Source organism: Zosterops lateralis, assembly GCF_965231275.1.
Source record: "Zosterops lateralis genome assembly, chromosome: 23".
Classification (NCBI taxonomy): domain Eukaryota; kingdom Metazoa; phylum Chordata; class Aves; order Passeriformes; family Zosteropidae; genus Zosterops; species Zosterops lateralis.
The window spans coordinates 836,764-850,213 of NC_139783.1; the positions used below are offsets into that span (position 1 = coordinate 836,764).

At 61.1% G+C, this 13,450-nt stretch overlaps 1 protein-coding gene across 1 annotated transcript; it reads left to right on the forward strand.

Annotated features, from left to right (window-relative positions):
* Positions 1-958: 958 nt before the first annotated feature.
* On the forward strand, positions 959-11,023 carry PPP5C (protein phosphatase 5 catalytic subunit; the record flags this gene model as incomplete). Its single annotated transcript, XM_083877115.1, has 13 exons — positions 959-1,076; positions 2,076-2,317; positions 3,826-3,973; positions 5,459-5,580; positions 5,691-5,756; positions 5,889-5,987; positions 6,094-6,199; positions 6,837-6,979; positions 7,690-7,777; positions 7,885-7,925; positions 8,558-8,736; positions 9,858-9,939; positions 10,784-11,023. The coding sequence occupies 13 exons, from the start codon at positions 959-961 to the stop codon at positions 10,844-10,846; spliced, it is 1,497 nt and encodes a 498-aa protein (XP_083733241.1). The 3' UTR covers positions 10,847-11,023.
* Positions 11,024-13,450: the final 2,427 nt, after the last annotated feature.

The following is a 13,450-nucleotide window of genomic DNA, read 5'->3' on the forward strand; positions in this document are numbered from 1 at the left end:
TCCCCCAAAACCTCCCCAGGACCCCCTCAAAAGCTCCCCAGGACCCTCAGGAGCCCCTTGAGACCCCCAAAATCCCCCCAGGACCCTCGGGAACCCCCTGAGACCCCCCTAAATGCCACAAGAGCTCCTCAGGAGCCCCCTGGGACCCCCAAAATTCCCCTAAAATCCCCCCAGGACCCCCCAAAATCCCCCCAGGACCCTCAGGAGCCCCTCAGGAGACCCCCAAGACCCCCCAAGAAAAACCCAAAAGCCACAGGAGCCCCTCAGGAGCCCCCTGAGACCCCCCAAAACCTCCCCAGGACCCCCGAGACTCCCCCAAAACCCCCCCCAAGACCCCCCAAATCCCGTCCCGGAGCCGCTGGACCCACACGCACACCCCTCCCTTTCCCCTCCCCCACCCCATTGCTTTTTTTTTTGGGGGGGGGGTCCCTGTACGACCCCTCCCCTCCCCCCCCCCGCTGACCCCACCCCAAATAAACCCGCTCTGAAAGCACCGAGGGGTCTGTCTGTCATTGGGGACATTTTGGGGACTTTTGAGGACAATTTGGGGACATTTTGGGGACATTGGGGACATTGTGGAGACATTGGGGACATTATGGGGACATTGGGGACAGGAGGGGACATTGGGGTGGTGGGGGCATTGGGGACATTGGGAGGACATTGGGGACATTTTGGGGACATTGAAGGGACACAGAGGTGATGGGGACATTGGGGACAGGAGGGGACATTGGGGACATGGGGAGTGATGGGGACACGGGGGACACAATGCAGTGCCCTGGGGACACCTGGGGACACCTGGGGACACTCAGGGACACTCGGGGACACTTGGGGACATTCAAACCCCCATCCCCTCCTCTAGCCCCCGTTTACGACACCGCTCCCCCTCCCACCTCTGCTTTACGACAGCAGCGCTTGGCGGCCGCGCCCGGCGACGGCGGCGGCGCTTTGCGGCCCGGCCATGGCGGAGGGAGAGCGGGCGGGGAACGGCGGCGGAGCCGGCCCCGGGCGGCCCCCGAGCCCCGCCACGCTCGAACGGGCTGAGGAGCTCAAAGCCCGCGCCAACGAGTTCTTTAAAGGTACCGGCGGTGAACGGGGAGGGCCGGAGAGGGAACGACGGCGGGGAACGGTGGGGAACGGGGGCTGCCAGATTGTGAGCCATCGGGGGGTAATGGGGGCTGCCAGAAAGGGAGCCACTGAGGGCAGTGTGGGGTAAGGAAGGTGCCAGATTGTGATCCATTAAGGGTAATAGAGGCTGCCAGATTGTGATCCAACACTGATATAACGGAGGTGCCAGATAGTGATCCATTCGGAAGAATGGAGGCTGCCAGATTGTGAGTAACGGCAGGTAACGGAGGTGTCAGATTGTGATCCATTGGGAGTAATGGGGGGTGCCAGATTGTGAGCTGAGACCGGTAACAGAGGTGCCAGATTGTGATCCATTCGGAGGAATGGAGGATGCCAGATTGTGAGCCAGAACCGGTAACAGAGCTGCCAGATGGTGATCTGTAGGGAGGAATAGGGGTTGCCAGATTGTGAGATAGCACCGGTATAACGGAGGTGCCAGATTGGGATCCATTAGGAGGAATGGAGGCTGCCAGATTGTGAGCCGAGACCGGTAACGGGAGGTAACGGAGCTGCCAAATAGTGACCTATAGGGGACAGTGGGGGCTGCCAGATTGGGATCCATAGGGGACAGTGGGGGCTGCCAGATTGGGATCTATAGGGGACAGTGGGGGCTGCCAGATGGGGATCCATAGGGGACAGTGGGGCTGCCAGATTGGGATCCGTAGGGGACAGTGGGGCTGCCAGATTGGGATCTATAGGGGACAGTGGGGGCTGCCAGATTGGGATCCATAGGGGGGGTCACTTCTGACCTTTGGGGTCTGGTCACTTCTGGCCTTTGGGGTCTGGTCACTCCTAACCCTTGACATCCACCCACCTCCCACCTTTCCCCACCCACTCCCCCTTTTCTCCTTTCTCCTCCCACACCCTGAAACCCCCCAAAACCCCTTCTCTCCCTCCCTTAACCTCCCCAAAAACCCCTTTTAACCCCCCAAAAACCCCATTTTTTGCAGGCAAGGACTACGAGAACGCAGTAAAGCTGTACAGCAGCGCCATCGAGCTGAACCCCAGCAACGCCATCTACTATGGGAACCGCAGCCTGGCCTACCTGCGCACCGAGTGCTACGGCTACGCCCTGGCCGACGCCACGCGCGCCGTGCAGCTCGACGCCAAGTACGTCAAGGGCTACTACAGGAGGGCGGCCAGCAACATGGCCCTGGGCAAGTTCAAGGCGGCCCTGAGGGACTACGAGACGGTGAGAGCACAGAGATGGCAGAGCTGGGGTCAGGGTGTCTGTCCTGGGGTCACAGGAGGCCTGGGGACACCCCTGGGGTCAGTTTGTGCACCCTGGGGTGAGTGTGTCCACCCTGGGGTCAGTGTGTCCACCCTGGGGTCAGTGTGTCTGTCCTGGGGTCAGCAACATGGCCCTGGGCAAGTTCAAGGCGGCCCTGAGGGACTACGAGACGGTGAGAGAGTGGGGATATAGGGAATGGGTCAGTGTGTCTGTCCTGGGGTCGGTGTGTCTGTCCTGGGGTCAGTGTGTGCTCCCTGGGGTCAGTGTGTGCTCCCTGGGGTCAGTGTGTGCACCCTGGGGTCAGTATTTCTGTCCTGGAGTCAGTGTGTCCACTCTGGGGTGTCCCCACACCCTCAGTCCATGTCCCCAGGCCGTCCCCACACCCTGAGAGGATGTCCCCAGCTGTCCCCATACCCTGAGTCCAAGTCCCCAGGCTGTCCCCTCGCCCTGAGTCCCTGTCCCCAGGCCATCCCCACACCCTGGAGCTGTCCCCTCACCCTCAGTCCATGTCCCCACACCCTGAGTCCATGTCCCCAGCTGTCCCCTCACCCTCAGTCCATGTCCCCGTGCCATCTCCTCACTCTGAGTCCCTGTCCCCAACTGTCCCCATACCCTCAGTCCATGTCCCCGTGCCATCTCCTCCCCCTGAGTCCCTGTCCCCAACTGTCCCCATACCCTCAGTCCATGTCCCCAGCCTGTCCCCACACCCTGAGTGGATGTCCCCAGCTGTCCCCATACCCTCAGAGGACATCCTTGCCTGTCCCTACACCCTCAGTCCATGTCCCCAGCCTGTCCCCACACCCTGAGCAGGTGTCCCCACCCCCTGAGTCCCTGTCCCCAGCTGTCCCCTCACCCTGAGCAGATGTCCCCAGCTGTCCCCACATGCTGAGTGGGTGCCCTCACGCCCTGAGTCCATGTCCCCACACCCTGAGTCCATGTCCCCAGCTGTCCCCACACCCTGAGCAGATGTCCCCTCACCCTCAGTCCATGTCCCCAGCTGTCCCCTGACCCTGGAGCCATGTCCCTGTGCCATCCCCTCACCCTGGAGCTGTGTCCCCAGCTGTCCCCTCACCCTGAGCAAGTGTCCCCATGCCCTGAGAGAATGTCCCCAGCTGTCCCCTGACCCCGAGTCCCTGTCCCCAGCTGTCCCCTGACCCCCAGTCCCCATCCCCAGCTGTCCCCTCTCCCCGAGTCCCTGTCCCCAGCTGTCCCCTGACCCCGAGCCCCCGTCCCCAGGCCATCCCCTCACCCTCAGTCCCCGTCCCCAGGCCATCCCCATACCCTCAGTCCATGTCCCCAGCTGTCCCCTGACCCCCAGTCCCCGTCCCCAGCTGTCCCCTGACCCCCAGTCCCTGTCCCCAGGCCATCCCCTCACCCCCAGTCCCCGTCCCCAGCTGTCCCCTGACCCCGAGTCCCTGTCCCCAGCTGTCCCCTGACCCCGAGCCCCCGTCCCCGCCCCGTCCCCGCAGGTGGTGAAGGTGAGGCCCAACGACAAGGACGCCAAGCTCAAGTACCAGGAGTGTCACCGCATTGTCAAGCAGAAGGCCTTCGAGAGGGCCATCGCCAGCGACGAGCACAAACGCTCCGTGGTCGACTCGCTGGACATCGAGAGCATGAGTGAGACCCCCAGACAGCCCGGGGGGGGCTTGGGGAGGGGGCTCGGGGGTCACCCGGGGCTCCTCGGGGAGGGTTGGGGTCATTGGGAGGGGCTGGGGGGTCCCTGGGAGGAGCTGGGAGGGGCTGGGGGGTTCCTGGGAGGAGCTGGGAGGGTTTGGGGTCTTCAGGAGGGTCCCTGAGAGGGTCTGGGGTCTTCAGGAGGGTTCCTGGGAGGGGCTGGGGTCTCCAGGAGGGTTCCTGGGAGGGTCTGGGGTCTTCAGGAGGGTTCCTGGGAGGGGCTGGAGTGTCCAGGAGCGTCCCTAGGGGGTTCATGGGGGTCTCTGGGAGGGTCTGGGGTCTCCTGGAGGATCTTTGGGGGTACCTGGGAGGGTCTGGGGTCTCCAGGAAGTTCCCTGGAGGTCTCTGGGAGGGTCTGGGGTCCTCATAAGGGTTCCTGGAGGGGTTTGTAGGGGTCCCTGTGAGGGTCTGGGGTCTCCAGGAGGGTCCCTAAAAGGGTTTGGGGTTCCTATGAGGGTTTCTGGAAGAGTCTGGGGTCTCCAGGAGGGTCCCTAGGGGGTCCCTGGGGGTCTCTGGGAGGGGCTGGGGTCTCCAGGAAGGTCCTTGGAGGGTCCGTGGGGCTCTTTGGGGAGGGTTGAGGTCACTGGGAGGGTCTGGGGTCTCCAGGAGGGCTCCTGGGAGGGTCTGGGGTCTTCAGGAGGGCTCCTGGGAGGGTCTGGGGTCTCCAGGAGGGTCACTAGGGGGTCCCTGGGGGTCTCGGGGAGGATCTGGGGTCCTCATAAGGGTCCCTAGGGGGTTCATGGGGGTCTCTGTGAGGGGCTGAGGGGTCTCTGGGGGTCCCTGAGAGGATCTGGGAGATTGTTGGGGGTTCCTGGAAGGGTCTGGGGTCTCCAGGAGGATCCCTAGGGGTTCCTGCACTGTCCCCACACTGTCCCCTCATTGTCCCCTCCCTGTCCCCTGTCTGTCCCCACACTGTCCCCTCACTGTCCCCACACTGTCCCCTCACTGTCCTCTGTCTGTCACTGCTCTGTCACCACACTGTCCCCTGGCTGTCCCCTGGCTGTCCCCTGACTGTCCCCTCACTGTCCCCTCACTGTCCCCTGTCTGTCACTGCTCTGTCACCACACTGTCCCCTGGCTGTCCCCTGACTGTCCCCTGACTGTCCCCTGTCTATCCCCTCACTGTCCCCTCACTGTCCCCTCACTGTCCCCTGTCTGTCCCCTGTCCATCCCCTCACTGTCCCCTCACTGTCCCCTGTCTATCTCCACACTGTTCCCTCACTGTCCCCTCACTGTCCCCACACTGTCCCCTCACTGTCCCCTGTCTATCCCCTCCCTGTCACCTCCCTGTCACCTCACTGTCCCCTCACTGTCACTGTGCTGTCCCCTGTCTATCCCCTGCCTGTCCCCACACTGTCCCCTGCCTATCCCCTGGCTGTCCCCTGGCTGTCCCCTCCCTGTCCCCTCCCTGTCCCCTGGCTGTCCCCAGCCATCGAGGACGAGTACAGCGGCCCCAAGCTGGAGGACGGCAAGGTGACCTTGGCCTTCATGAAGGACCTGATGCAATGGTACAAGGACCAGAAAAAACTCCACAGGAAATGCGCCTACCAGGTACCCCCCAAAAAACCTCCCGGAAAAAAAAACACCCCCAAAACCCTCCTCCCACCCAAAAAAATTCCTGTGCTGTCCCCAGATTGTCCCCACATGTCCCCACCCCGCAGATCCTGGTGCAGGTGAAGGAGGTGCTGGCCAAGCTGCCCACCTTGGTGGAGACCACGTTGAAGGAGGTGGGTGAAAAAAAACCAAAAAATCCCCCCCAAAAAAATTAATTATCTCGGGACCTTCCATCCAGGTGACACTGGGGTGGCTCCCAGGGGTGGGGAGGTGTCACCGTGGTGACATCAGTGCCACCCCTGCAGACAGAGAAGGTGACAGTGTGCGGGGACACCCACGGCCAGTTCTACGACCTGCTCAACATCTTCGAGCTCAACGGGCTCCCCTCCGAGGCCAATCCTTACGTATCCACACCCTTTGAGGGGTCAAACTCTGTGAGGACAGGGGTGGGGGACACTGGGGACACTCCTGAGGTGGCAGGGGACGTTGTCCTCAACCCGGTGGTGACAGATTTTCAACGGGGACTTTGTGGACCGCGGCTCCTTCTCGGTCGAGGTCATCCTGACGCTCTTTGGCTTCAAGCTGCTCTACCCCGACCACTTCCACCTGCTCCGAGGTAATTCCAGGGCCTGGGGGGTGACCCCTGAGCCCCCCCTGGCCAGGCCTGGGCGGGGTTGTGTCCCCTGTTTGTCACCTGTTTGTCACCAATGGATCACTATCTGGCAGCGCCTGTTGTATGCTATGGATCACTATCTGGCAGATCTTGAAAAAGGGGAATTTTTGTCACCAGTGTGTCCCTGTCCTCTTGGGGTTGAGGACATCCCTGTCCCCTCGGGGTTGGTGGCATCTGTGTCCCCTTGGGGCTGGGGCTGTCTCATTGGGGTTGGCGACATCCCTGTCCCCTTGTGTGTGTCCCTGTCCCCATCCCCAGGACCAGCTCATGGTGCCACATCACAGGGTTGTGTCCCCTCTGTCCCATGTCCCCTCTGTCCCATGTCCCCTGCAGGGCCCTGTCCTGTGTCACAGGGGCCACATCCCCTGTCCCCAACCCTTTCTCCTTGTCCCCTGTCCCTCCTGGGGACATTTGTCTGTCCCTTGTCCCCCATACCCAGATCCTTGAGAGTGTCCCACCCTGGACTCTGGGGGTGTCCCCTGCCCATGTCCCCAAGCTCAGGCAGTGTCCCCAAGCCCTGGCAGTGTCCCCAGGGGTGGCAGTGTCCCCAGGGGTGTCACTTGTCCCCGTGTCCCCTCAGGGAACCACGAGACGGACAACATGAACCAGATTTACGGCTTCGAGGGCGAGGTCAAGGCCAAGTACACGGCGCAGATGTTCGCCCTCTTCAGCGAGGTCTTCGAGTGGCTGCCCCTGGCCCAGTGCATCAACGGCAAAGTGCTGGTGAGGGGACACCGGGGGGACATTGTCACCTAGGGGGACATTTGTCACTTGGAGTCACTATCTGGCAGCGCCCATTTGCGTGGATGGATCACTGTTTGGCAGCCCTGTTGGCTCACTCTCTGGCAGCTGTCGTTTAGAGTAATAGATCACTATTTGGCAGCCCTTGGTGGCTCACTATCTCGCAGCTGTCGTTTAGAGTAATAGATTACTATTTGGCAGCCCTTGGTGGCTCACTATGTGGCAGCCCTGTTGGTTTTAATGGGTCGCTTTTTGGCAGACCCGCAAAACTGGGGGGACTTTGACGACCCCCCACCAGTCCCTGTCCCCTGGGGGTTTGGGGAGTCCCTGGGAGGGTTTGGGGGGTCCCCTGGGAGGATTTGGGGTGTCCCTGGGAGGGTTTGGGGTGTCCCTGGGAGGGTTTGGGGAGGTCCCTGTCCCCACTGAGGTGTCCCTGTCCCCTTGGGATTGGGGTGTCCCTCTCCCCTTGGGATGTCCCTGTCCCCTGGGGGTTTGGGGGTCCCTGTCCCCATGGGGTTTGGGAGGTCCCTTGTCACCCCCTCAGTGTCAGGACGGGCCATTGTCCCCCTTGTCCCTGCTGTCCCCTGTCCCTGTTGTCCCCTGTCCCTGCTGTCCCCCTGTCTCTGCTGTCCCCCTGTCCCTGCTGTCCCCTGCTGTCCCCGCGGTGTCCCCACACGTGTCCCCGTCCCCAGATCATGCACGGGGGTCTCTTCAGCGAGGACGGGGTGACCCTCGACGACATCCGCAAGATCGAGCGGAACCGGCAGCCCCCGGACTCAGGTGGGATGTCCCCAAGGTGTCCCCAAGGTGTCCCCTGGGTGTCCCCAGGGTGTCCCCAGCCTGGGGCTGAGCTGTGACATCCCCCCTCCTCTGTGTCCCCTCCCCAGGGCCGATGTGTGACCTGCTCTGGTCTGACCCCCAGCCCCAGGTGAGCTCTGACCCCTCCTGGGGGTGTCCCTGAGGTGTCCCCAAGGCCTGGGGATGTCCCCTGATGTGTCCCCAGGGTCCTGGGGGTGTCCCCAAGGCCTGGGGATGTCCCCTGATGTGTCCCCAGGGTCCTGGGGGTGTCCCCAGGGTCCTGGGGATGTCCCCAAGGTGTCTCCAGAGCTTGGGGGTGTCCCCAGGGTGTCCCCAGGGCCTGGAGATGTCCCCTGCCATGTCCCCAATGTCCCCACTGTCCCCACTGTCCCCAGAATGGGCGGTCGGTCAGCAAGAGGGGGGTCAGCTGCCATGTCCCCAATGTCCCCAATGTCCCCACTGTCCCCAATGTCCCCAGAATGGCAGATCAGTCAACAAGAGGGGGGTCAGCTGCCAGTTTGGCCCTGATGTCCCCAATGTCCCCAATGTCCCCACTGTCCCCAGAATGGCAGATCGGTCAGCAAGAGGGGGGTCAGCTGCCATGTCCCCAATGTCCCCACTGTCCCCAATGTCCCCAGAATGGCAGATCAGTCAGCAAGAGCGGGGTCAGCTGCCAGTTTGGCCCCGATGTCCTCAATGTCCCCAATGTCCCCAATGTCCCCAATGTCCCCATGGTGTCCCCACCGTCCCCACTGTCCCCAGAACGGACGGTCAGTCAGCAAGAGGGGGGTCAGCTGCCAGTTTGGCCCCGATGTCACCAAGCGCTTCCTGGAGCGGAACCGCCTGGAGCTGATCATCCGCAGCCACGAGGTCAAGCCCGAGGGCTACGAGGTGGCCCACGATGGCCGCTGTGTCACCGTCTTCTCCGCCCCCAACTACTGGTGAGGGACACCTTGGGGACACCGGGGGAGAGGGTGGTGTGGCTTTGGGTTTGTCACCCGGTGTCACCTCGGTGGAGTTGTCGTCGGTGTGTGCTTGGTTTGGTGTGTTTTGAGCTGTGGTGTGGCCTTGGTTGTGTCACCTGGTGTCCCCTGGGCCACCTTGTCCCCTTGGTTTTGTCCCCAGGGTCCCCAAGCCCAGTGTCCCCTTGGTTTGGTCCTCAGTGTCCCCTGAGCTGTGGTGTCACCTTGGTTGTGTCACCAGGTGTCCCCCTGAGCCACCTTGTCCCCTTGGTTTTGTCCCCAGTGTCCCCTTGGTTGTGTCACCTGGTGTCCCCTCAGCCTGGTGTCCCCTTGGTTTGATCCCCAGTGTCCCCAGTGTCCCCTGACCTGCAGTGTCTCCTCAGTTGTGTCACCAGGTGTCCCCTGGGCCACCATGTCCCCTTGGTTTTGTCCCCAGGGTCCCCAAGCCCAGTGTCCCCTAAGCCACATTGTCCCCTTGGTTTTGTCACCTGGTGTCCCCTGAGCCTGGTGTCCCCTTGGTTTGATCCCCAGTGTCCCCTGAGCCACCAATGTCCCCAAGCCCGGTGTCCCCTCAGCCACCTTGTCCCCTCACTCCCATCCCCAAGTGTCCCCTGTACCTCGTTGTCCCCAAATGTCCCCAAATGTCCCCATTCCTTGAGACCCCCAGCCTCGGTGTCCATCACAGGCTGTGCTCTGATGTCCCCAAGTGTCCCCAAATGTCCCCAAATGCCCCCAAATGTCCCCAGATGTCCCCATTCCTTGAGACCCCCAGCCTCGGTGTCCATCACAGGCTGTGCTCTGATGTCCCCAAGTGTCCCCAAATGTCCCCAAATGTCCCCAAATGTCCCCATTCCTTGAGACCCCCAGCCTCAGTGGTCATCAAGGGCTGTGCTCTGATGTCCCCAAGTGTCCCCAAATGTCCCCAAATGTCCCCAAATGTCCCCTTTCCTGGAGACTCCCAGCCTTGGTGTCCATCACAGGCTGTGCTCTGATGTCCCCAAGTGTCCCCAAATGTCCCCATCCCTGGTGGTCCCCCAGCCTCAGTGGCCACAGGGGGCTGTGCTGTGATGTCCCCAAATGTCCCCAAATGTCCCCTGCAGTGACCAGATGGGCAACAAGGGCTCCTACATCCACCTGCGGGGCAGCGACCTCCGCCCCGACTTCCACCAGTTCACAGCAGTGGTGAGTCTGGGACCCCCCAAATCCACCCCGGGGACCCCAAAATCCACCCCAGGGACCCCAAAATCCACCCCGGGGACCCCCAAAATCCACCAGGGGACTCTCAAAAATCCTGGGACCCCCAAAATCCTGGGAGGGAGCCCCAAAATGCAGCCCAGGGACCCCCAAAATCCAACCCAGGGACCCCCAAATCCTCTCTGGGCTTATTTGGGGAGGGTTCTTGGGGGTCTCATCCTATTGGGGGGTCCCCAGGGGTTATTTGGGGGCACTTTTGGGGGTCTCACCTTTATGGGGAGGGTCCCGGGGGTTATTGGGGGGTTTCTTGGGGGGTCTCATCCCTTTGGGGGGGTCCCCAGGGGTTATTTGGGGGGAGTTTTGGGGGTCTCATCCCTTTGGGGGGTCCCCAGGGGTTATTTGGGGGCACTTTTAGGGGGTCTCACCTTTGTGGGGTGACCTCGGGAGGTTTTTGGTGGATCCAGAGTGGGAATTTGGGGTGGTGGGACCCCCCTGAACCCCCTTTTTTTGTCCCCCAAACCTAATTTGGGTTGGTGGGACCCCCCTGAACCCCCTTTTTTTGCCCCCCAAACCCAATTTAGGGCGGTGGGACCCCCCTGAACCCCCTTTTTTTCCCTCCCAAACCCAATTTGGGGCGGTGGGACCCCCCTGAACCCCCTTTTTTTCCCTCCCAAACCCAATTTGGGGCGGTGGGACCCCCCTGAACCCCCTTTTTTTCTCCCCCCAAACCCAATTTGGGGCGGTGGGACCCCCCTGAACCCCCTTTTTTCTCCCCCCAAACCCAATTTGGGGCGGTGGGACCCCCCTGAACCCCCTTTTTTTCTCCCCCCAGCCTCACCCCAACGTCAAGCCCATGATGTACGCGAACACCCTCCTGCAGCTGGGCATGATGTGACCCCCCTGTGGGGGTCCCCAAGACCCCCCCAGACACCCCAAAAAACGACCCTCGACCCCCCCCCCAAAAAAAAAAAAAAAAACCTCGACCCCCTGCACCCCCCAGGGGGGTTTTAATATATTGGAAGATTGTATTTATTCCCCCTGCCCTTCCCAGTGCTCCCAGTGCTCCCAGTTTGGGGCTGGAGGGGGCTGGGGGGGGGGGGGCTGGAGGTGGGGGAGGGGTCCCAAAATGGGGGGGGGGGTGGGGGGAAGGGTGGGGGAGGTCCCCCCCTCCCCCCAAAATAAAACGAGCAATAGGAGGAGGAGGAGGAGGAGGGGGAGGGGAAAAGAGGGAGGGGGAGGGGTCTTGTGCTGCCCCTCCCCCTCCTTTCCCCCTCCCCCTCCACTCCCCCCCTCCCCCCTCCCCTCCCCCCCCCCCGCCGTGCGGTTTTACCATCTCTGTAATTAATTAATCACGTTCAATAAAGTTAATTAAAAGTCGGGGTGGCCGCTAGGGGGCGTTGTGGGGGGGGGGGGGGGTGGCCGCTAGGGGGCGCTGTCGGGGTTGCCATGGCGACGGGAAAAAAGGAGGGTGGGGACCCCAAAAATTTCCTTGGGGACCCCAAATCCCACCCCAGGGACCCCAAAATCCTTCCAGGAATCCTCAAATCTCCCCCAGGGACCCCAAAATCCCCCTTGGTCACCCCCCAAACCTCACCCAGGGAATCTCTTCAACCCCAGGAGCCCCAAAATCTCCCCGGGAGCCCCAAAATCTCCCCCACCCTCAATTCAAAGCCCCAAATCCCACCCTGGAGACCCCCGAAACCTCCAGAAGTTTCTTGAAGCCGCTCAGCCAATAGGAGAGCAGAGCGCCGCCGTCAGTCACGCCTCTCAGCCAATAGGAGAGCAGAGCGCCGTCGTCAGTCACGCCTCTCAGCCAATAGGAGAGCGTCGCGTCCCTGTCAGTCACACCTCCTAGCCAATGGGAGAGCGGGGCGCCGCCGTCAGTCAAACCGCTCAGCCAATGGGAGAGCGGAGCGCCTGCGCTGGTCCCGCCCTCTCGCCCGCCAGAGTCGCACGGGTCCGAAACCTCCAGAAATGCCCCAAAATTTCATCAAAAATGACCCAAAATCGCATCGAAATGCCCCAAAATCGCATCGGAAAGGCTCGAAACTCCCGCGGAAGGCTCGAAACCCCCTGGGAAATACCCAAAACCCCCTCGGATGGACTTAAAACCACATCAGAAGAACCCAAAACCCCCTTGAATGACCCCAAAACCCCTTGGATGGACCCCAAAATCCCCTTGTATGGACCCAAAATCCCCTTGGAAAGACCCCAAATTCCCCTCAGAAGGGCTAAAAACCCTTTTCGAAGAGTTTGAAGCCCCTCAAGGAGATCAAAAAGCTCCTCAGAAGGGGATGAAATGCCCAAAACTCTTCAGGATGGACCCAAAATCCCCTGGGAAGGGTCTGAAAGTGTCTCAAAACCCCCTTGAGTGGATCCAAAATCCCTTTGGAGGGGTTTGAAACCCCCTGAAAGGATCCAAAACCCCTTTGAAAGGATCCAAAATCCCCTCAGAGGTGTTTGAAATCCCTTGAAAGGATCCAAAACCCCCTTGAAAGGACCCAAAACCCCTTGAAATGATCCAAAATCCCTTTGCAGGCGTTTGAAACCCCTTGAAAGGATCCAAAACCCCTTGAAATGATCTAAAACCCCTTTGAAAGGATCCAAAATCCCCTCAGAGGCGTTTGAAACCCCTTGAAAGGATCCAAAACCCCTTTGAAAGGATCCAAAACCCCTTGAAATGATCTAAAACCCCTTTGAAAGGATCCAAAATCCCCTCAGAGGCATTTGAAACCCCTTGAAAGGATCCAAAACCCCTTTGAAAGGATCCAAAACCCCCTTGAAAGGATCCAAAATCTCCTCAGAGGCATTTGAAACCCCTTGAAAGGATCCAAAACCCCTTGAAAGGATCCAAAACCCCCTTGGAGAGGTTTAAAACCCCTTGAAAAGATCCAAAATCCCCTCAAACGTGTCCAAACCCCCTTGAAAGGACCCAAAACCCCTTTGAAGGGATCCCAAACCCCCTTGAAAGGATCCCAAACCCCCTCAGAGGGGTCTGAAGCCCCCTGGGATGAGCCTGAAGCCCCTTTGGAAGGGTCTGGAGCCCCCTTTGGAAGGGTCCAAAGCTTGGGGTCCCCAGTGTCCCCAGGTGTCCCCATTGTCCCCCATTGTCCCCAGTGTCCCCATTGTCCCCAGTGTCCCCATTGTCCCCCAGTGTCCCCATTGTCCCCAGTGTCCCCAGTGTCCCCAGTGTCCCCATTGTCCCCGGTGTCCCCATTGTCCCCCATTGTCCCCCAGTGTCCCCATTGTCCCCCAGTGTCCCCATTGTCCCCGGTGTCCCCGGTGTCCCCTATAGCCCCCCACTCCCCACAGCCCCTATAGTCCCCATATCCCCCACAGGCCCCATACACCCTATAGATGCCCTCCCACTGCCCACAGCCCCCTATAGCCCCCCCATGTCCCCTATAGTTCCCATAGTCCCCATAGCCCCCATGCCCCCTATAGCCCCCATAGACCCCACACCCCCTATACCCCCCACATCCCCTATAGCCCCCATAAC